This window comes from Meles meles, chromosome 11 (assembly GCF_922984935.1).
Source record: "Meles meles chromosome 11, mMelMel3.1 paternal haplotype, whole genome shotgun sequence".
Lineage (NCBI taxonomy): Eukaryota > Metazoa > Chordata > Mammalia > Carnivora > Mustelidae > Meles > Meles meles.
Window position 1 is genome coordinate 63,544,292 of NC_060076.1, and position 24,747 is coordinate 63,569,038.

At 38.2% G+C, this 24,747-nt stretch overlaps 1 protein-coding gene across 2 annotated transcripts in view; it reads right to left on the reverse strand.

Annotated features, from left to right (window-relative positions):
* The window catches only part of IL33 (interleukin 33), a 54,533-nt gene that overhangs the window by 11,217 nt on the left and 18,569 nt on the right, over nucleotides 1–24,747 (reverse strand). For both annotated transcript variants that reach the window (XM_046021897.1, XM_046021896.1), the window contains exon 2: nucleotides 18,690–18,797. In XM_046021897.1, coding sequence (XP_045877853.1) covers nucleotides 18,690–18,786 — 97 coding nt within the window. In that variant the 5' untranslated portion in view covers nucleotides 18,787–18,797. The remainder of the gene's footprint in view (nucleotides 1–18,689; nucleotides 18,798–24,747) is intronic.

The window sequence follows — 24,747 nt, forward strand, 5'->3', positions numbered from 1 at the left end:
CATATCTTGAGAGAAGTTGATGTGGCCAAAGTCGAAGAAGTTACTGCCTATGTTCTTCTCTAAGATTTTGATGGATTCCTCTCTCAATTTGAGGTCTATCATTCATTTTGTTTACCTTTGTGTCTGGTGTAAAAGAATGCTCAAGTTTTATTCTTCTATACTTAGCTGCCCAATTTTCCCAGCACTTATTGAAGAGGCTGTCTTCTTTCCACTGGATATTTTTTTCTGCTTTGTCAAAGATTACTTGACCATAGAGATGCAGATCCATATCTGGACTCTCAACTCTGTTCCATTGGTCTATGTGTCTGTTTTTGTCCCAGTACTATGATGTCTTAGTGATCACAGCTTTGTAATAAAGCTTGATATCAGACAACATGATGCCCCCAGCTTTGTTTTTTCTTTTTCAACATTTCCTTAGTGATTAAGGGTTTTTTTCTGGTTCCATACAAATTTTAGGATTATTTTTTCCTTCACTTTGAGAAATTCCCATTTTTGATCAGGAATTTTGATCAGGATGGCATAAAAGTATGGATTGCTCTGGGTAGAATAGACATTTTAACAAGGTTTGTTCTTCCCATGAGCAAGGAATGTTTTTCCATCTCTTTGTGTCTTCTTCAGTTTCTTTCATGAGTGTTCTATAGATCCTTGAGTACAGATCCTTTACCTCTTTGGTTAGGTTTATTCCAAGTCATCTTATTGTTTTTGGTGCTATAGTAAGTGGAATCAATTCTCTAATTTCCCCTTCTATAGTTTCTTTGTTAGTGTATAGGAAGGGAACTGACTTCTGAGCATTGATTTTGCATCCTGCCACATTACTGAATTGCTGTATAAATTCTAGTAATTTGGGGGTGGAATCTTTTGGGGTTTCCATATAAAGTATCATGTCATTGTGAAGAGAGAAAGTTCAACTTCCTTGCCAATTTAAATACATTTTATTTCCTTTTGTTGTTTGATTGCTGTTGCTAGAACTTCTAGTACTATATTGAACAACAGTGATGAGAGTGGACATCCTCGTCATGTTCCTGATCTCAATGGGAAGGCTCTCATCTTTTCCTCATTGAGAATAATATTCATTGTGGGTTTTTCATAGATGGATTTATGAAGTTGAGGAATATTTCCTCTATCCCTATACTCTGAAGAGTTTTAATCATGAAACAATGCTGTATTTTGTCAAATGCTTTTTCTGAATCAATTGAGGGAACCATGTGCTTCTTCTCTCTTCTCTTATTGATTTGTTCCATCACATTGATTAATTTGTGAATGCTGAGCCACTCTTGCATCCCAGGGATAAATCCCATTTGGTTATGGTGGATGTACCATTATGATTTAATTACTAATTATAATTAATAATAATTATTAATATTAATTAACAATTATTATTTATTATAATTAATAATGATTATTAATGTACTGTTGGATCCTATTAGCTAGGATCTTATTGAGGAAGTTGACATCCATATTCATCAGGGATATTGGTCTGAAATTCTCCTTTTTGATGGGGTCTTTGCCTGGTTTGGGGATTAAGGTAATGCTGGCTTCATAGAGAGAGTCTGGAAGTTTTCTTACCATTTCCATTTTTGAAACAGCTTCAGGAGAATAGGTATTATTTCTTCTTTGAATGTTTGGTAGAATTCCACAGGGAATCCGCCCAGTCCTGGATATTTGTTTTTTGAAAGGTTTTTGATCACTGCTTCAATATTGTTACTAGATAGTGGTCTATTCAGGTTGTCAATTTCTTCTTGTTTCAGTTTTGGAAGTTTATGTGTTTCCAGGAATGCATCCATTTCTTCTAGGTTGCTTAACTTATTGGCATGTAACTATTGATAGTAATTTCTGATGATTATTTCTATTTCCTTGGTGTTAGTTGTAATCTATCTCCTTTCATCCATAATTTTATTAACTTGGGTCCTCTCTCTTTTCTTTTCAATTTGTTTGGCCAATGGTTTATCAATCTTATTAAATCTTTCAGAGAACCAGCTTCTAGTTTTGTTGATGTGTTCTACTGTATCTCTAGTTCTAACTCATTGATCTCTGCTCTAATCTTTTTTTTTTTTTTTTTGCCTTCTATTGAGGTCCCTCAACCACAGAGTTCCCTCTGTTTTATTGTTTTAGAGATATATCAAAGTATACAAGGAAGTATTTTTTCTCCATTTTTTTACATAGGTGGTAGCATACTCTCTGTGCTGTTCTTAACTTTCTCAATGATATATTTGAGATCTTTCTAGAGTAGTGGAGTCAGAATTCCACTAACTAGTGGAATTGCAAACGGAATTGCTAAATCAAAAGGTATGTACATTCGTAATTAATAAATATTGCCATTGTCTCCTTTAAAATTTTTGATCTCTGCTCTAATCTTGATTATTTCCCTTCTTGTGTGTAGGGTTGGCTTAATTTGATGTTGATTTTCCAGTTCTTTAAGGTGTAAAGAGAGTTGGTGTATTCAGGATTTTTCAATTTTTTTGAGTGAGGCTTGGATGGCTGTATATTTCCCCCTTAGGACCACTTTTGCTGTATCTCATAGGTTTTGGACTGATGTGTCTTCATTCTCATTGGTTTCCATGAATTGTTTAAGTTCTTTGATTTCCTGATTGTTCTGAATGGTCTTGAGCAGGATGGTCTTTAGCTTCCAAGTGTTTGGATTCCTTCTAATCTTTTTCTTGTGTTGAGATTCCAGTTTCAAAGCACTGTGGTCTACAAATATGCAGGGAATAATCTCAATATTTTGGTATCAGTTGAGCCCTGATTTGTGACCTAGTATGTGGTCTATTCTGGAGAAAGCTTCATGTGTGCTTGAGAAGAATGAGTTTTAGGGTGTAATGTTCTGTATGTATCTATGAGGTCCATCTGGTCCAGTGTGTCATTCAAAGCTCTTGTTTCTTTGTTGATTTTATGCTTGGATGATCTGTCTATTGCTGAGAGTGGTGCATTAAGATCCTCTACAATTAATGTATTTTTATCAATAAGACTCTTTATTTTGATTAACAGTTGCTTATGTAGTTGGTTGCGCCCATATTGGGGGCATAAATGTTTATAGTTGTTAGATCTTCTTGGTGGATAGACCCTTTAAGAATGATGTAGTGTCCTTCTGCATCTCTGACTACAGTCTGCAGTTTAAAATCTAATTTATCTGATATGAGAATTGCTACCCCACCTTTCTTTTGAGGCCTGTTGGCACGAGAGATTCTTCTCCATCCCTTCACTTTCAGTCTGGATGTATCTTTAGGTTCCAAATGGGTCTCTTGTAGACAACATATAGATGGATCCTGTCATTTTATCTAATCTGCAACCTTGTGTCATTTTATAGGAGCATTTAGGCCATTCATGTTGAGAGTGGTTATTGAAAGATACGTTTTTATTGATGTCATGTTGCCTGCAAAGTCCTTGTTTCTATAGATTGTCTCTGTAAATTTCTGGTCTCTGCTACTCTTAGGTTGTTTCTTCTTTTATAGAACCCCCCTTAGTATTTCTTGTAGTGCCAGCTTGGTGATCACATACTCTTTTAAACCTTGCCAGTTTTGGAAACTCTTCTTCTCTCTGTCCATTTTGAATGTCAACCTTGCTGGATAAAATATTTTTGGCTGCATATTCTTCTCATTTAGTGCTCTGAGTATGTTTTGCCAGCCCTTTCTGGCTTGACAGGTTGCTGTGGACAGGTCTGATATTATTCTGATGGACCTTCCTCTGTACATAAGGAATCTCTTCCCTCAGTTCCCATCAGATGCTCTTGTCTAAAATTATGATTTGTCAGTTTCACTATCAAGTGCCTTGAGATCTTTCTAGATTCGTTAATTCTGGGGGGTGTTCTTTCTCTAGGACACGAACACTTGTTCCATTCCCCAGACTGGGAAAATTTGCGCAACTATATCTTCTAGTCTTCTCTCTTTCTCCACCCCCTCAGGGATCCCAATAATTCAGATGTTGGAATGTTTTACGGCATCATTTATTTCCCTAATTTTGTTTTCATGGCTTCTAAGCTGGTTGTTCCATGCCTCCTCCTGATCCTTTTTCTCTATCAGTTTGTCCTCTAGGTCACTAATTCTACTTCTGCCTCAGTTACCCTAGCTGTTAAGAGTATTTAGATTAGATTGGATCTCACTGAAAGCATTTTTATGTTTTGTCAGGTCAACTCTCATTTTTGCCCTTAGAGATTCTATGTTGCCACTAATGATCTTCTCCAACCTATCCATTGCCTGGATAATTATTACCCTGAAATCTATTTCTGACATTTTGTTTATGTCCATATCCAATAGTTCTCTGGCAGAGGTCACAGTATCCGAATTTTTCCTCTGTTGTGTATTATTCCTCTCAGTCATTTTGGTGAGAGATGGTTGAGAGGAGGTATGGCTGAAAATATCAACCACAATCCAGGCAAAGTGCACTCTGGAAAGTTTCAGAGCAATTGGAAGTCACCATCAAAAAGAAAGAAAAAAGAAAAAAAGAGAGTGAAAAAGAAAAAAAAAAGAAAGAAGGAAACCAGCCAAAATGAGTCCCAAAAGTAAGATTTATAAGGTACAAAAACAAAAATGAACAAACAAAAGGATCAACAAAATTAAAAGAAAAAAAAAACCCAGCCAAAAAGACCTGTAAGAATAAGAAAATAGTACAAAAACAAAAACAAATACACAGAAACACTAACAAAAGAGTAAGATGGGAAGATGGTTTAAACCTCGATATGGGTGAGGAAGTTTATCTCAGTTCTTCCTGGGTGTATCTTGTTATCTTTGTTAATGGACTCAACTTTCCAGAGTGTAAGGACCTATTTAGCCAGAGGCTTCATCAAGGTTAAAACAATAACCTTGTTGTTTAACCCTAAAACTGTCCCTACTCCCCTTCCCCCAGGGGACTTACTTATAAGAACAAGTCCTAGAAACCAGCCCCAGGTAACAAAGCCCAGATACAAGGGTGGGTCAGGCCAGGTGGAGACATCTGATCAGTGGGGGGTTGCATACTGTCTCCCTAGTTACCAAGGAGTATGGGCCCTGCCCTTTGGGAACCTTTTGGGTGCCAATTCTAACCAAGGTGATAGGCTAGGTCAAATGTCTACTATAGGGTAAATTGTAATTCAATTGGTCACTTATGTGTGACCTAACATGACTATGGAGTTTCCTGTGTGTGTTACAATCTCATTGGCCACCTGTGGGTGGCCAAGCAAAGACCACATGGCCTTTGCCCTTAAAAGCTGGTCTGTAAAACAGAGAAAGGTCTCCCTCTCTTGTAAGAGGTGTGTCCTCAAACATTCGGTCTGATTCTTGATGCTTGGGCTGGAATAAAACTTTGCTTGACCTTCGCTTTATATCAGTCTTGCTCCTTTAATCACGGACCCATTTTGGGGGGGACATATCACAGAGATACAGGGAAATTAATACTGGTTTATATATAGGGGAAGTATTGAAAAGGAAAAAAGGAGTATCTTGAAGCTTATATCTATCTATCTATCATCTATATATCTATCTAAAAGAAAAAAAAATAAAACATAGGTATATGTATGAAAATAGCTCATTTAAAAAGTTATTATGGAATATGTTGTATTAAATGTCTAGTCATAATGGTAAGTAGGTTTAAAAAAAATAAAAAAACAAGAATCATGAGGGAGGAGTCAAGATGGCGGAGAAGTAGCAGCCTGAGACTACATCAGGTAGCAGGAGATCAGCTCGACAGCTTATCTAAACATTGCAAACACCTACAAATCCAATGGGAGAGCGAAGAGAAGAAGAACAGCAACTCTAGAAACAGAAAATCAACCACTTTCTGAAAGGTAGGACTGGCGGAGAAGTGAATCTAAAACGATGGGAAGATAGACCGCGGGGGGAGGGGCCGGCCCCCCGCAAGCGGCGGAGGAGCGGAGCACAAAATCAGGACTTTTAAAAGTCTGTTCCACTGAGGGACATTGCTCCAGAGGCTAAACCAGGGTGAAGCCCACGCGGGGTCAGTGTGGCCCCAGGTCCCGCAGGGTCACAGAAGGATTGGGGGTGTCAGAGTGTTGGAGAGCTCCCAGGTATTAGAACGGAGAAGCCGGCTACAAAGACAGAGCTGAGGACTGAACTCTCAGCTCGGGGTAACCTTGAACTGGTCGCGGGCTGGGTGAGCTCGGAGCGTGGCTAGAGGCTGGGGATACGGGAGTGATTGGGTGCTGTCCTCTGGGGGCGCACTGAGGAGTGGGGCCCCAGGCTCTCGGCTCCTCCGGGCCGGAGACTAGGAGGCCGCCATTTTCATTCCCGTCCTCCGGAACTCTACGGAAAGCGTTCAGGGAACAGAAGCTCCCAAAAGCGAACCCGAGCCCATTACTTAGTCCGGCCACCGGTAAGGGCGGTGCAATCCCACCTCGGGCAAAGACACTTGAGAGTCACTACAACAGGCCCCTCCACCAGAAGATCAACAAAATATCCAGCCAGGACGAAGTTCATCTATCAAGGAAAGTAGGTTCAATTCCTAAGACAGCAGAGCAATTCCAGAGGAGGAGAAAGCAAAGCACGGAACTCATGGCTTTCTCCCCATGATTCTTTAGTCTTGCGGCTACTTCAATTTTTTTTTCTTTTTTTCAATTTTTTTTTCTTTTTTCTTTTTTCTTCTTCTGCTAAATTTTTTAAAACTTTTACCCTTTTCTTTTTTAGCGTTTTTTGACTAGTTTATCTAAATATATATATTTTTTTCTTTTTTTATATTTTTTCTTTATTTGTTTTATTTTTTAAATTTTTTTCTTTTTTTTTTCAGAACCTGTTTTTATCCCCTTTCTCCCCCCCACAATTAGGGGTCTCTATGATTTGGTCACAGCGCATTTTTCTGGGGTCTTTGCCACCCTTTTAGTATTTTATTTGCTCCTTCATATCCTCTTATCTGGACAAAATGACAAGGCGGAAAAAATCACCACAAACCAAAGAACAAGAGACAGTACTGAAGGCTAGGGACCTAATCAACACAGACATTGGTAATATGTCAGATGAAGAGTTCAGAATGACAATTCTGAACATTCTAGCCAGGCTCGAAAAAGGCATGGAAGACATTAGAGAAACCCTCTCTGGAGATATTAAAGCCCTTTCTGGAGAAATTAAAGAACTAAAATCTAACCAAGTTGAAATCAAAAAAGCTATTAATGAGGTGCAATCAAAAATGGAGGCTCTCACTGCTAGGATCAATGAGGCAGAAGAAAGAATTAGTGATATAGAAGACCAAATGACAGAGAATAAAGAAGCCGAACAAAAGAGGGACAAACAGCTACTGGACCATGAGGGGAGAATTTGAGAGATAAGTGACACCATAAGACGAAACAACATTAGAATAATTGGGATTCCAGAAGAAGAAGAAACAGAGAGGGGAGCAGAAGGTCTATTGGAGAGAATCATTGGAGAATTTCCCTAATATAGCAAAGGGAACAAGCATCAAAATCCAGGAGATGCAGAGAACCCCCCTCAAAGTCAACAAGAATAGGTCCACACCCCGTCACCTAATAGTAAAATTTACAAGTCTTAGTGACAAAGAGAAAATCCTGAAAGCAGCCTGAGAAAAGAAGTCTGTAACATACAATGGTAAAAATATTAGATGGGCAGCAGACTTATCCATAGAGACCTGGCAGGCCAGGAAGAGCTGGCATGATATATTCAGAGCACTAAACGAGAAAAACATGCAGCCAAGAATACTCTATCCAGCTAGGCTATCATTGAAAATAGAAGGAGAGATCAAAAGCTTCCAGGACAAACAAAAACTGAAAGAATTTGCAAACACCAAACCAGCTCTCCAGGAAATATTGAAAGGGGTCCTCTAAGCAAAGAGAGAGCCTAAAAGTAGTAGATCAGAAAGGTACAGAGACAATATACAGTAACAGTCACCTTACAGACTAATAATGGCACTAAATTCATATCTCTCAATAGTTACCCTGAATGTTAATGGGCTAAATGCCCCAATCAAAAGACACAGGGTATCAGAATGGATAAAAAAACAAAACCCATCAGTATGTTGCCTACAAGAAACTCATTTTAGACACGAAGACACCTCCAGATTGAAAGTGAGGGGGTGGAAAACAATTTACCATGCTAATGGGCATCAGAAGGAAGCTGGGGTGGCAATCCTTATATCAGATCAATTAGATTTTAAGCCAAAGACTATAATAAGAGATGAGGAAGGACACTATATCCTACTCAAAGGGTCTGTCCAACAAGAAGATCTAACAATTTTAAATATCTATGCCCCTAACGTGGGAGCAGCCAACTATATCAACCAATTAATAACAAAATCAAAGAAACACATCAATAATAATACAATAATAGTAGGGGACTTTAACACTCCCCTCACTGAAATGGACAGATCATCCAAGCAAAAGATCAACAAGGAAATAAAGGCCTTAAATGACACACTGGACCAGATGGACATCACAGATATATTCAGAACATTTCATCCCAAAGCAACAGAATACACATTCTTCTCTAGTGCACATGGAACCTTCTCCAGAATAGATCACATCCTGGGTCACAAATCAGCTCTCAACCGGTATCAAAAGATTAGGATAATTCCCTGCATATTTTCAGACCACAATGCTCTGAAGCTAGAACTCAATCACAAGAGGAAAGCTGGAAAGAACCCAAATACATGGAGACTAAACAGCATCCTTCTAAAGAATGAATGGGTTAACCAGGAAATTAAAGAATTGAAAAAATTCATGGAAACAAATGATAATGAAAACACAACAGTTCAAAATGTGTGGGACACAGCAAAGGCAGTCCTGAGAGGAAAATATATAGCGGTACAAGCCTTTCTCAAGAAACAAGAAAGGTCTCAAGTACACAACCTAACCCTACATGTAAGGGAGCTGGAGAAAGAACAAGAAAGAAACCCTAAACCCAGCAGGAGAAGAGAAATCATAAAGATCAGAGCAGAAATCAATGAAATAGAACCAAAAAAACAATAGAAAAAAATCAATGAAACTAGGAGCTGGTTCTTTGAAAGAATCAATAAGATTGATAAACCCCTGGCCAGACTCACCCAAAAGAAAAGAGAAAGGACCCAAATCAATAAAATCATGAATGAAAGAGGAGAGATCACAACTAACACCAAAGAAATACAGACAATTATAAGAACATACTATGAGCAACTCTACGCCAACAAATTGGACAATCTGGAAGAAATGGATGCATTCCTAGAGACATATAAACTACCACAACTGAACCAGGAAGAAATAGAAAACCTGAACAGGCCCATAACCAGTAAGGAGATTGAAACAGTCATCCAAAATCTCCAAACAAACAAAAGCCCAGGGCCAGACGGCTTCCCAGGGGAATTCTACCAAACATTGAAAGAAGAACTAATTCCTATTCTCCTGAAACTGTTCCAAAAAATAGAAATGGAAGGAAAACTTCCAAACTCATTTTATGAGGCCAGCATCACCTTGATCCCAAAACCAGACAAGGATCCCACCAAAAAAGAGAACTACAGACCAATATCCTTGATGAACACAGACGCAAAAATTCTCGCCAAAATACTAGGCAATAGGATTCAACAGTACATTAAAAGGATTATTCACCACGATCAAGTGGGATTTATTCCAGGGCTGCAGGGTTGGTTCAACATCCACAAATCAATCAATGTGATAGAACACATTAATAAAAGAAAGAACAAGAACCATATGATACTCTCAATAGATGCTGAAAAAGCATTTGACAAAGTACAGCATCCCTTCCTGATCAAAACTCTTCAAAATGTGGGGATAGAGGGCGCATACCTCAATATTATCAAAGCCATCTATGAAAAACCCACCGCAAATATCATTCTCAATGGAGAAACACTGAAAGCTTTTCCGCTAAGGTCAGGAACACGGCAGGGATGTCCATTATCACTACTGCTATTCAACATAGTACTAGAAGTCCTAGCCTCAGCAATCAGACAACAAAAAGAAATTAAAGGCATCCAAATTGGAAAAGAAGAAGTCAAACTATCACTCTTCGCAGATGATATGATACTATATGTGGAAAACCCAAAAGACTCCACTCCAAAACTGCTAGAACTTGTACAGGAATTCAGTAAAGTGTCAGGATATAAAATCAATGCACAGAAATCAGTTGCATTTCTGTACACCAACAACAAGACAGAAGAAAGAGAAATTAAGGAGTCAATCCCATTTACGATTGTACCCAAAACTATAAGATACCTAGGAATAAACCTAACCAAAGAGGCTAAGAATCTATACACAGAAAATTATAAAGTACTCATGAAAGAAATTGAGGAAGACACAAAGAAATGGAAAAATGTTCCATGCTCCTGGATTGGAAGAATAAATATTGTGAAAATGTCTATGCTACCTAAAGCAATCTACACATTTAATGCAATCCTTATCAAAATACCATCCATTTTTTTCAAAGAAATGGAACAAATAATCCTCAAATTTATATGGAACCAGAAAAGACCTCGAATAGCCAAAGGAATATTGAAAAAGAAAGCCAAAGTTGGTGGCATCACAATTCCGGACTTCAAGCTCTATTACAAAGCCGTCATCATCAAAACAGCATGGTACTGGCACAAAAACAGACACATAGATCAGTGGAACAGAATAGAGAGCCCAGAAATCGACCCTCAACTCTTTGGTCAACTAATCTTCAACAAAGCAGGAAAGAATGTCCAATGGAAAAAAGACAGCCTCTTCAATAAATGGTGCTGGGAAAATTGGACAGCCACATGCAGAAAAATGAAATTGGACCACTTCCTTACACCATACATGAAAATAGACTCCAAATGGATGAAGGACCTCAATGTGAGAAAGGAATCCATCAAAATCCTTGAGGAGAATGCATGCAGCAACCTCTTCGACCTCAGCCGTAGCAACATCTTCCTAGGAACAACGGCAAAGGCAAGGGAAGCAAGGGCAAAAATGAACTCTTGGGATTTCATCAAGATCAAAAGCTTTTGCACAGCAAAGGAAACAGTTAACAAAACCAAAAGACAACTGACAGAATGGGAGAAGATATTTGCAAACGACATATCAGACAAAGGGCTAGTATCCAAAATCGATAAGGAACTTAGCAAACTCAACACCCAAAGAACAAACAGTCCAATCAAGAAATGGGCAGAGGGCATGAACAGACATTTCTGCAAAGAAGACATCCAGATGGCCAACAGACACATGAAAAAGTGCTCCACGTCACTCGGCATCAGGGAAATACAAATCAAAACCACAATGAGATATCACCTCATACCAGTCAGAATGGCTAAAATTAACAAGTCAGGAAATGATAGATGCTGGCGAGGATGCGGAGAAAGGGGAACCCTCCTACACTGTTGGTGGGAATGCAAGCTGGTGCAACCACTCTGGAAAACAGCATGGAGGTTCCTCAAAATGTTGAAAATAGAACTACCCTATGACCCAGCAATTGCACTACTGGGTATTTACCCTAAAGATACAAACATAGTGATCCGAAGGGGCATGGGTACCCGAATGTTTATAGCAGCAATGTCTACAATAGCCAAACTATGGAAAGAACCTAGATGTCCATCAACAGATGACTGGATAAAGAAGACGTGGTATATATACACAATGGAATACTATGCAGCCATCAAAAGAAATGAAATCTTGCCATTTGCGACGACGTGGATGGAACTAGAGCTTATCATGCTTAGTGAAATAAGTCAATCGGAGAAAGACAACTATCATATGATCTCCCTGATATGAGGACATGGAGAAGCAACATGGGGGTTTAGGGGGATAGGTGAAGAATAAATGAAACAAGATGGGATTGGGAGTGAGACAAACCATAAATGACTCTTAATCTCACAAAACAAACTGGGGGTTGCTGGGGGGAGGTGGGATTGGGAGAGGGGGAGGGGTTATGGACATTGGGGAGGGTATGTGCTATCGTGAGTGCTGTGAAGTGTGTAAACCTGGCGATTCACAGACCTGTACCCCTGGGGATAAAAATACATTATATGTTCATTAAAAAAAAAAATTTGGAAGGGGAGGCGAACCATAAGAGACTATGGACTCTGAAAAACAACCTGAGGGTTTTGAAGGGTCAGGGGTGGGAGGTTGGGGGAACAGGTGGTGGGTAATGGGGAGGGCACGTTTTGCATGGAGCACTGGGTGATGTGCAAAAACAATGAATACTGTTACGCTGAAAAAATAAATAAAATGGAAAAACAAAACAAAACAAAAAAAACAAGGATCATGAGAACAAATTAAAAAAAGAAAAGTTGTATCTCATAGTCCACAGTCTCTCATAGTTTGTCTCCCCCTCCAATTTCCCCCAGCTCCCTTCTCCTTTCCATCCAAGAATAAATAAATAAAGTTATATCTATGAAATATACAGGTTTAGGGGAAGTACCAGGAGCTTAATATATTGTTTTCCCCTGATATTGGGGTTTTACAGTTTTATGGGGATGCTGTGGTTATTGTCCTCTTGTTCTTTTGGCTTGTCTTCTGAGGGAGGGTCCTGTAGATTTGTTTTTTAGTCTATCTTGCTTGTGTTGAGTTGCCCTTCCCTCTTATTAAGGGGCTGGGCACTGTGGAAACCGGTTTTTCAGGCTTTTGTTCTTTGGAGGTTTTTGTTCTTTGGAGGCTTTTTGTGCCTTTTTGTGAGTGTCAGAGCAAAGTAATCTATCCACACCAAGACCTTCCCCTTGGAGAGAAGCCTCAGTCTGCTCCCCTCAGGATGGTGCAAAAACACAGACTCTCCCTCTGCAAACTCCACTGAACACTGCAACCTCCCACAGGCAGTGCGCACCCCCAGCCACTGTCTCAGTGGTTGCCTGAGGCCCCTGCTTGCCTCTGCACCTTGTGACACTAAAACTGTGAGCAATACTGATCCAGATCCTGGTCGCTGCTGTTGCCAGGACTTCTCTCTGTATCCCATGCCCATGCCAGGTGCACTCAGACCTGGCAGCGGTGCATGTTGCAGAAGGCTGCAGGCCTAGGGACTGCGGGCTGGATCCCATGTTGGGCTCTCTCAGGTGCAGACTGGGGTATGCCCAGACCCAGCGGTGGTCCAGGCCATGGAAGGCTGTGGGCCCATGGACGGATGACTGGAGCCTCTACTGGGCTCTTTCAGGCTCGGGTGGGTGCCAGCTGTGACCCGCCCTGGGACCGGGCTTAGGTCTGTGCCTATGACCACCCAATCCCACCAATTTCCCCTTAAGACCCTTTGTTCTTTTTGAGTGCTTTTAACCAGTCTCCAAGCTAATGCTGGTCCCCAAGCATAGGGTAATTTTGCAATGGGGTATTACTTTTTAATGGGTTGCTTCTGGTGGCTCCCTTCCCCATCTGTTTATCCTCTGATATTAGTCCAAACACTCTCACTCCTCTGTACCTCTCCACTGATGATCTTCTGCTCCTGTAGAGATCCATAAGTGTATAATCTTACATCTCAGGCTGATTTCCTGGGTATCCAGAGTGTTCTGGTAGATATTTAGCTCAATTCAGGGGACCGGTTGAAAAAGGGTCTCCTACTTCTTTACCATCTTGTCCCTCTTCGGGTCTATAGTACCTTACCAGAAACCTTGGGACCAGTTGTGTTTCAAAATTCACAGTTTTTAAGATTCTAGAACTGTCATGTAGAATATATACTATATATATGTAGTACTCCCAGCAGGGACTAGGGCAGTACTCTTATCATCAAAAATTAATGATTTTATAGTGAAATAAAGGAAAATTTACACAAAGTGAAATAAACACCTCATGTTTGCTCAGGTCAAGATTTAACTGTCATGGAAGTTCAGATAATTTCTTATTACCAAATGAGTTATGAAAAATTTTAGGTCTCTAGAAAAATTTTGGTTGTCCAAATTATATATAAGGGAGTGTGGATCTACATCCAATATGTATCAATCTTCGCCTGAGGGGGAAATTTTATGGTCATATGGAATCTATAATATTTCTTACTTATCTAGAATTAACTTTTAATAATTTTGGAACAAACTGAGGGTTTTGGTGGGGAGGGAGGTGGGAGGTTGGGTGAGCCTGGTGGTGGTATTAAGGAGCACACGTATTGCATGGAGCACTGGGTGAGGTGCATAAACAATGAATTTTGTAATACACACATACACAAAATAAAATTAAATTAAAAAAATAATTTTAGAAGGATAGCTATAGTTTCTAGAGTTTATTGATACTAAAAATAACTGACTAATGTTAAGGAGCTATTCCCCCTATATTTTCATCTAGGAGTTTTATGGTTTCAGGTCTTACATTTAAATCTTTAATCCATTTCAGGTTAGTTTTTGTGAGTTCTTTTACATGTGAATATCCAGTTTTCCCAGAACCATTTACTGAAGAGACTTTAATTTCTTCTTTGAGTATTCTTGGCTCCCTCATTAAATATTAGTGTGCTATACTGCAATTTTGTGAACTAACAATACAAATTATATCATTAAAGATTTCATCACCTATTTAATCATTTTTATTCACTTGTCAAAGAAAAGGTCTCAAATAAAAAATTAAATTTGCTATTTGGAAATTCATAGAAGGCCTTTCAAATTTAAATAGAAAAGAAAGTCATAACTCTTGAGTCATGGCATCTAAACTTTTAACATTATAGCAAATGAATTATCAAGCAATTTGCATAATACAGCCAAATTTCAATTATTCATAGTAATTCAGAAAATGAAAATAGTTACTTGTGACTTTGGGACCCATTATATGATTTTTTTTTAATTTTCTAAAAGATTTTCCTTCCTGATATGCTTTTCAAAGTTAAGTGGAGTAAACTTTCATTAGGCCCTATTTTGAATTATCTATATCTTGCCTCCAATTCAGATGGACACCTTCATTTAAGTATTTTCAACTGTCTGAACAAGGCAAGACCACTTAATTATACTCACATCTACCCTGGAACTTCCCAACATTGCATCACAGCTTATAAATATCATCTATAGTATCTCACCTTTATGTAGTGCTTTTACAATTGCGAAGAAATTTAGAAAGCTATGCCAGAGCCAGCATTGAAACTGGTCTCCTAATAAGTAATCTAATACAATACTTATTAACTGTATCACATTGTCTCTCAAGACATAAAGGGCATAAGACAATATTTTAAGGATGCTCACTCCTTATATACTTTATACTATATTCAGAATCCCATGGGACATGACTGACAGATATGTATAATATGGAAAGTGGACTTTCTGAGGAGCAGGATGTGGGTCCTGGGTAGTTAGAAGTAAGGGTCATTATATTAAGGAAGTATTATGGATGTAGAAGAAGAAAGGGGCTAAAGATATTGATATAGGGGCTCGCATTTAATGGGACAAACACTGGGAATCAAGGGGTGACTACATTTGAAGTATTTAAGATACTTCACATTGGGAGAATATAGAAGAAGTGTAAGGACCTATTTAGCCAGAGGCTTCCATCCAGGTTAAACAATAACTTTGTTGTTTAACCCTTAAACTGTCCCTGCACCCCTTCCCTCAAGGGATTTACTCAAAAACAAGTCCTGGAAACCAGCCCCAGGTAACAAAGCCCAAATACAAGGGTGGGTCAGGCCAGGTGGAGACATCCAACCAGTGGGGGGATGCATACTGTCTCCCTAGTTACCAAGGAGTATGGGCCCCACCCTTTGGGCACCTTTTGGGCTCTCATTCTGACCAAGATGATAGGCTAATTAAAATATCTACTCGGGTAAATTGTAATTCAGTTGGTCAACTAGCATGACTGTGCAGCTTTCTCTCTGTGTTACAATTTCCTTGGCCACCTGTACATGGCCAGGCCCAACTGCATGGCCTTTGCCCTTAAAAGCTAGTCTGTTAAACAGAGAGAGGTGCCCTCTCTGTAAGAGGCACGGCCCTGGCCAGTCAGTTTGATTCTTGATGCTTGGTGTGAAATAAAGCTTTGCTTGACCTTCGCTTTGTATCAGTCTTGCTCCTTTAATCGCGGACCCATTATTGAGGGACCTAACAGAAGGTATACTTTGGTGTTTGCAGCAGCTGAAAGTGTGGTGTGATGGTTGTGGTCTCAGATGGGAAATATAAATATGGCATGGTCTTGGGGACTCTGTGGGAGAGAATGCTAACTGGGGTGAAAGGCTCATCTTAAGCTTATGTAAGGACTGTTGTCATTTCCTATGTCTCTATCTTGCCTGATGTCTGAAGGTAGTGTCTCAACATGGCTTATAAGGAAATTCTCACAAGTAATTTCATCATAGCAACAGCATGATGAAATCCCTCACGCATTTCTGGTGAGTACATGGGAAGTGGCCTGGAACTCTTCCTGTAGTTCTGCCACTGAAAGAGCCAGACTGTGACTGAGAGGAACTACATAAATGAATCACTCATCTTTCATTTCTTTCCCGAACACCTATTTCACCCTTTCTATTACCCACCATCTGCTTCCCCAACCTCCCACCCCCCGCCCCTTCAAAACCCTCAGGTTGTTTTTCAGAGTCCATAGTCTCTTATGGTTCATCTCCCCTTCCAATTTCTCTCAACATCCTTCTCCTCTCCATCTCCCCATGTCCTCCATGTTTTTTGTTATGCTCCACAAATAAGTGAAACCATATGATCTTGACTCTCTCTGCTTGACTTATTTCGCTCAGCATAATCTCTTCCAGTCCCATCCATGTTGCTACAAAAGTTGGGTATTTATCCTTTCTGATGGAGGCATAATACTCCATCGTGTATATGTACCACATCTTCCTTATCCATTCGTCCATTGAAGGGCATCTTTGTCCTGCCTGCTTCAATGACTTCAATCATCTTTTTGTATGCTGATGACTCCCCAAAAAGTAACTCTTCCTTAGGTCTCTCTCCTGAGCTTTGTATCTGTTGCTCTTTCTTCACAAGGTATTTTCACTTCAGTTAGCTTCAGACATCTCTAGATCTACTTATGGGGAGTGTCCAGAATTCTGGACATCCCTACCTGGATGACCTATACTTACCCCAAATACAAAAATACTCATAATAAAAAAAAATATTTATTTTTTTCTACCCACAGTACTTTCTTCCTGAAATTTTCAATCTATCTTGAAAAACAGTACCACTTCTACCACTGTCTGCCCAAATCTTAAGTCATCCTGAAAGCTGAGAATCATCTATTTTTCCCTCTCTGTCCATCCCTGAATTTATTTAGTCTGTAATTAAATCTTATTGATTTCAGTTTCTGAATGTATCTGACCTTTAGTCCTTCTTTTCCATTCTGTTGTCTTAGGTCAGGGCTTCATTCTCAGTCCCCTAGATGAATGCAGTATACCTCTAACCAGTTTTGGTATCTATTCTTGCTCCCTCACTCTATCTTTACACCACCATCCATGTGATCTCTCTAAAATAAAAATATCTTGTTATTCCCCAGTTGAATGTTTTCAATGGCTGCTTACTGCCCATAGGATAAATTTGAAGTTCTGTCACTGTAACTTTAGAAGATATTCCATGGACAGGCCCAAATTAAGGGGTGTGACCTTTACTTATGCCATGTAGGGATATGTGCCCAGTGTTGCTAGATTTTCTGATTTTTCAAGAGATTCAGATTTTTATGCACAATCTTCTAATTTTTAAATGGTTCCTCAATTAAAAAATACCATAGTACTGTTTAGGCCAAATCAAAAGCTTCTGCTGGATGGATCTGTCCCAAAGCTCCCATATTGTGACTTCTGGCTAGATACATAAGGAAACTGGATTGTCAGAGCAGGGAAAGTGTTGATGGATTTAGGGGAGAGGAATAACAGGGGAAGATGGCCTGACTCTGGGAGTAGCTTCCTGGAAACTAGGAAGGGAATGAGTTTGGGGAGGGGCTTTTCTCTATTTCACTAAGTTCTGTATTTTGTTGGTGGTGACCTAAACTCATATGGAGACTGATTGTGTATATATATCTCTAGTGGGTAAATATTGAGTTTTTTGGCTTTGTGATTGTGTCAGATCCTGCTAGTCCAAAGCAGGAGGAGAAGGAACTAAAACAAGCTTTTATTTTATTTTATTTATTTATTTATTTTGCTTTATTGCTTAGGGGCTTAGAGCAGTGGGGGACGGGGTAGAGGGAGATAATCTCAAGCAGACTCCCTGCTGAGCACAGAGGCTGTTGTGGGGCTCAACCTCACGACCCTGAGATCATGACCTGAGCAGAAACCATGAGTTAGACACTTAAGTGTATGAGTCACCCACCCGCCCCCTAGGGTAATTTTCAGGATCAAAGATATAGCCCTTTCATCTTAGAGCTATGGCCACTACCTGACTTTATTTACCCTTCAATTTATGCCCAGTTCTTTAAGTTTGCAACTGGAGAGACTTGAGCATCATTTGATCAATTCTATTTTATTTGGGGCATGGATTATTCAAATATCTTCACTCTTACTGTTCTCTCCTTTTTCAGAGGTTGCAAGTCAAGACCACGACTTGATACATTAAAGGTGTATATTTTATATGCAATAAATGTTGTATAAAAGAAAATCGATTAAAATTTTATTAATCTAGGAAAAAGATTTTGGGACTAGTTGGAATGAGGTAGTGAGAAGGGATTGATATGAAGGACTATGTGTGTTTATCACCGTTAAAGGGTTTAAATTACTTAAACCATTCTTGTCCTGGGATTTATCAGATAAGCAAATGTTGGCTATGTATAGTCTGTTTAAAAACAAACACTGCTGTATTACAAACTTATGAGCTATCTCTTCTAATTTCAGCTCTTGTATTCTTAATAGCTTTTGTCAAGGTAGCTTGTATGAACATCAGAATAAGAATTTGATAACAGATAAAAAGAGTTTGTAAAACAGTCAGAAATGCTAAGTCCTTACTTCTCAACTTGGGAGATTTTACCAAAGTCTTGCTTGCTGAACTGTTCATCTTTGCTGGAGAGATTTTGGTGGTTGAATACTTCATTTTAGTCTTCATTTTTCAGGCTTCTGTGGATTAAAATGTAATACTAGTTCAAATGCCTCAACTTGAAAATAAACAGAAACAACTGTGGCTGACTCAAAATAACATTAATAATATAGCCACATAAAGAAAACATTTATTTCAGTAAAATCTGAATTTAGTTTCTGAAAATATACCCATATTGAAATATAGTCAGAGGACAAAAAGAGCTACAAAGAAGTATTAAACTTTACATAGTGGAAAAAAAAACTTTACATAGTGGGTTATTGTTGGTAATATTGATATTAGGATTTTGAAATATTTTTACTATATTATAAAACAGAGCAAATAAGTAGATGTGTTGATACTGTAGGATTTTTACTGCAAGGGAAAGGAAATACAAATAAAAAAAAATAAGAAGCCACAGGAAAATCTCTGTAATGTTAAATCTGAACCAGTATTATCAGTGTGCCCCTATCTTAGGTTCTAAATACTTTTCCTCTAAAAGGAACCAGGATTCTCTAGGTTTGGGCTGAGAATATAAAGTGAATATGGAATATTCAGTTATACCAGAAAGCAGTTGGTCATTCAAAAACTTGTGAGTTTGTGTCAAAAGGACACAGGATCCCCTTCAAAGGGTTTCTCACTGGCCAAATTTGGCACAATTTGAGCATCAGAAAGAATGGTAATTCTTTTGGTAATTCACTATAAAGCATTTAATGCAAAAAGAAACCCACCAGTCCATAACATTCCTTAAGAATGAATGAACAAGGGATTTATTCATTACAGAATGAATGGTAGTTAGAAAAATAACAGTCTTGTAACCCTCAGTGTAATACTTGATAGAAGCAAGGATCATCAATGGATGCTGTGCCTTGCATGTCAAGCTGGGTCAGAGTACCTTATTGAAAGAATATTGCATTTTTTCTTATAAACTGCAGAAAACCCCATATTCATTCAGTAGGGTACCATTGTCTGGCTTCATCATCAAGGTAAGGTAGTGGTGCTTTGATTTGTGAAGGGAGCAGGACTTCTCCAGCCTTAAATTCTCCCTTACATTGCTTGAAATTCTACTAATAGTTTACTCCTACTTGCATTAAGCCTTGTCTTCTTTTTCCTAGATTAAAAACAAAACAAAACTGGTGTATTCCAGAGGTGATTGCTATTTAAATCTCTTACAAACTTTATATGAATCAGCTCTTCTAGCAGGGTAAGGGATGAGCATTTGGTTACTACATTGGAGGACTCCATGAAAGATAAACTTCACACAACTTTATTTTTGTTTCTGAACAACCTTGAATGGACTGAAATTCCAAATTTTCTTGTTTAGATGGAACTAGAATCTTATACACAACCATCCTATTTACAACTGGCTTCATGAGCAAGAATCTTCAAAGTCAGAAAAACACTTAGGAGCAGAGAACTTTAGATGTCATTTGTCATTTTCCTGAGCCTCTAAATCTGTGAATGAGTAGGCTAAGACCGAAGGATGGCAAAAACAAAACTGGGGTGAGTATCTAGTCTACTGATATCCATCTTTATGCCAGAGCTTCTGCACCATGTCTCCTCTCTCCCTCTTCCAATTGTAGGAAGAATATAATCAGAACTGGCAATTTAACTTCAAATGCTTGGCCAGTTGTCCAACTTCTTTAGAAATAATGAATTTCTAAATATGATAGTTAATATGTAATAATAACATGTGCAGTTAGGTAATCTTACTGTAGTTAAATTTTAAATTTTCAGAAAATAGTTCAAATAATACCCTGCACACAGTAGGTATCCAGGTAGCACTTCACTGATAACATGAAAATTGTAATGCTGGATTGTTGTTTTTGTTTGTTTCTTTGTTTCCTTTTTTATCCAAAGATCCTTATGTCCCAGAAAAAAAGTTCTCCTGGATGGACATTAACCACCCCCTAACCAAAAAACTGTTGCATTTTCAAATAAATCTGGGAAGTGTTCCTATGTATATTATTCAACCTCTTTTGAAGTCAGAACCACATTAGCATAGTAAAGTTGTTGACAGTCTTCCGTTGAAGATTCATGGGTACTTTTGTTTAATTATTTTTGGAAATTATTTGATCTTGTAACTTTCCCCACTACTTTTAAAAAACACCCCTGTTAACATGGACTATCTGTTATCATGGTCTAATTTGAGATAACACACTTGGAGGAACTCTGCTCTAAACCAAAGTTAGCTTTCTGATTTAAGCAACATAGATAAGAAACTGAAATACCACATTTACAATGGAGTGATTGGCACAAAGTCAGCTGCTTTTTAAAAATCAAATGATAAATCAAAAGCATAGTCAGAAAAAAGGATAGTCAGGAAATATTTCCAAATCCTAATCTAAAAAACAAAGTGTTTTCTTTCTTTCTTTCTTTCTTTCTTTCTTTCTTTCTTTCTTCCTTCCTTCCTTCCTTTTTTAACAAAGTGTTTTCTTTAAATAGTCTACAAATCTTTTGCTTTAAAAAATACAATCACGGGGTGCCTGAGTGGCTCAGTGGGTTAAAGCCTCTGCCTTCTGCTCAGGTCATGATCCCAGGGTTCTGGGATCAAGCCCCACATCCAGCTCTCTGCTCAGCAGGGAGCCTGCTTCCCCCCACCCACCTCTGCCTACCTCTCTACCTACTTGTGATCTCTGTCTGTCAAATAAGTAAATAAAAATCTTAAAAAAAAAAATACAATCACTCTTCACCATTTTTTCAGACTTGAAATTTACTCTCTACTCTCCTATTTTTAAGTCAGAAATATTTCAGAATATATAGCAGTATAAAAATCACTAGTTTTTCATGCTGCTTTTCCCAATAATATAAGCAAATATTCTTGCACACTGGTTCTGATACCTTACCTTAGTCATGAACGTGAAAAGCTTGTCTCAAATAATGAAGTTTCTTGTTGTCAGTGTTTTGGTAGTGGTTGATGCTACATTCCAACTCTACTTATATATGCACTTGGATTAAGCAACATTGGGTGGCAGTGTTTGGTGAATGAGGCAATGCAAATAGCACCAGTTGAATGGATTAGAATGAGTGGGAGTATATCTTATTCCCACAGCCAAATCCTAAACAGAGTTTTTAGATTATTTTAACTGTAGCACTTCCAAAGAGTTATACTCAGTTAATCTTTAATTTTTATGAAAGTTCTATGACATGGGCCTTAGGTACTGTTTATTGCTCAAAATAAAGCATACAAGGGCAAAGACTTTCATTGCCTTTCTCTTTTCTACTAGGAAGTCAAAAACTTTAGATAATCTTTTTCTGATTGTAAAAATAATGTATGGGTGCTCAGAAAATGGTTAAATGATAGGAAAGCATGTATGCTATATTTCCTGACATTCTTTTTCCAATACAGAAATACTATACATATCTATTTTTCATAAGAAAGAGAATCTACTGTATTATATTGTAAGTTGCTTTTTTGATTTTCCAATTAATGTCACAAATATTCTTTTATAGGAGGCTTTATAAAACCCTCAATCATGTAAGTATAGCATCACAAATCTTTTATTGATTAACACTTTGACCATTTCTGTTTTTCTCCTTTCTTTTCTTTTATTTCTAAAATTACCACTGTCGCAACAACTGACACCTGTGTGTGTGTGTGTGTGTGTGTGTGTGTGTGTTGTGATTCCTGGTGAACTTTTGCATGTTCACTGGTAGCACAATTCCTAGTAGCAAGATTGCAGAACCAGAGTTTGTGCATCTTATATATTGATAAAATATTACTCTATTGAATTTCTAAAAGTTTGTATTGATTTATGTGTTTTTAATGATCCAGGGAATGTTCTTTTCACCATTGCCTTAGCAACAGTGGGTGTCATCACCTTTAAAATGTTTGCCTTTCTAGTGGAATTTAAGAAACAAAACAAATGAGCCAAGGAGGGGAAAACAGAGACAAACCAAGAAACATACTCTTAACTATAGAGAACAAACAATGGTTACCAGAGGGGAGGTGGGTTGGGGGATGGGTTAAATAGTTGATGAGTATTAAGGACACCACTTGTCATGATAAGAACAGAGTGATATATGGAAGTGTTGAACCACTGTATTGTACACCTGAAACTAATCTTATACTGTATGTTAACCAACTGGATTTTAAATAAATAAAAAATTTTTTAAATTTGCCTTTCTAAAGAGTGGAAGATATCTCATGATTTTGAATTTTATTATATTTAGTGAAATTAAGCATCTTTAAAAATATATTTATTGTCAGTTTCTATAAATTATTGATTTATATGAATTCTTTATGAATTAAGGAATAAAACATGTGTTATCTGTGTTGAAAAATTTTCCCCAGTACCATTTGTCCTTAGACAAATGGCATTTTTTTGATAATATATAAATTTTCAAATCTCCTGTGGTCAAATTTAATTATTGTTTTAGAATTTCTGGATTTTGTGTTCTGTTTCAAAAGACCTCCCCTCTTCTAAAATTATAAATAAATTTATCACACCATTTTCTAAAATTGTATTGTCTACTACTTCATATCTAAATCATTGACCCACTATCATTTTTAGTATATAAAGAATAGGATTTTTTCCCCTCCAGTGCTTATCTCAACCACACATGTAATCCAATTTAGACAAAGTGAAGTTTCATATGTTATGTTGGGACTAGCATGCAAAGGGCTGTAAATGCAGCAATAAGAAGTTGGAATTTCATCCTGTAGTCAACAGGAATCTTTTAAAAGTTTTTTATGCAAGTGAGAAGTATTATAAAAAATGTGTTTTGTGAATGTAATTTATGGTTGTGTGAAAGAATAACTGAAGGAATGAAAGAAGAGAAAGACAGGAAACAGAGCCCAGTCAGAAAGCCAACTGAAATACCCAGGCAAAAAAGCAGTGAGGGCAGGGACTAGGGCATTGTTAGGCTAGTAAGGAGCAGATGAAGGTGATGAGTGCTGCTGGCATTTCATAGAGTCCTTAAATATTAGCGTGAGAAAGGGCCCCAGAGATCCCTGTTCCAGTTCCACTAAGTCACTTAACTCGTTAGTGGCTGAATCAGGATTAGAACCCAAGTTTCACTCTCAGCTCAGGGTTGTGGTTGTGTCCACCACAGAGCCTCCACAGCTCTTTTTGGTAGTGTTTGTATCAGGTCTGGACTGAGGAAGTGAAGAGATGAAGGTAAGTGAGGGGGCTGTCAGTGGTTCAGAGTAGGAAACTCATGTGCAGTGTCTTTTTTCAGGTACAGGTAATGAATCTGACATGGGGCAGATAGAGTTTGAGATACTTGAGGAACAAATATAGAAATTTCAGCACTGAGCTGGAATTAAGTTGTGGGTGGGTAGGGGAGGCCAGAAGTAGCAATCTGGATTTGCTACATGTGAATTTCATTTGTTACAGCATGAGAATTGATGATGTGGGAACAAATGAGATTGTCTCAGCTGAGTGTGGAAGAGGAAGAGCAGGCTATGTCTAGATGGAACTATATGGAAATACATTTAAGAGTGGGGAGAAGCTAAGGAGTTATCAAAGAAGACCAGAAAGAACACTAGAAAAAAGAAGAAGTCATATATTATGAAGGCTAAAAGAGAAAACCATCTCAAAAAGGAACATATGGTAGATGATCACTACAGAGACCTAGGTGGAGATTAGAGACCTTGGAAAGAGTCCAGTAATCATGGGAATCTCCAAGAAACTGCAGTGGATTGCACAGTGGAGAGGAGGAACTGAGAATTTTTCAAGAAATACAATAATGAAAGGGAAACAAAGAGAAAATTGTATCTTGACAGTACCGTGGAGAATGGAAGATACTGCTTACTAGTTAGACGACCTTGGGCAAGTTACTTGATACTTCTAAACTCTCAGTTTCCTCATAATAATTTTCTTTATAGTAATAAATGAGCCATTCAGTGGCTCATTGAAAGAACTATATGAGAAGTTATATTTTAAACCCTTGGCACAGAAGCTGGCACATAGTGGGAACTTAATACATGTTTTTATTATTATTATTATTGATTTTTTTATTGGAATATGGCCCTCTTAGGCTTGTTTC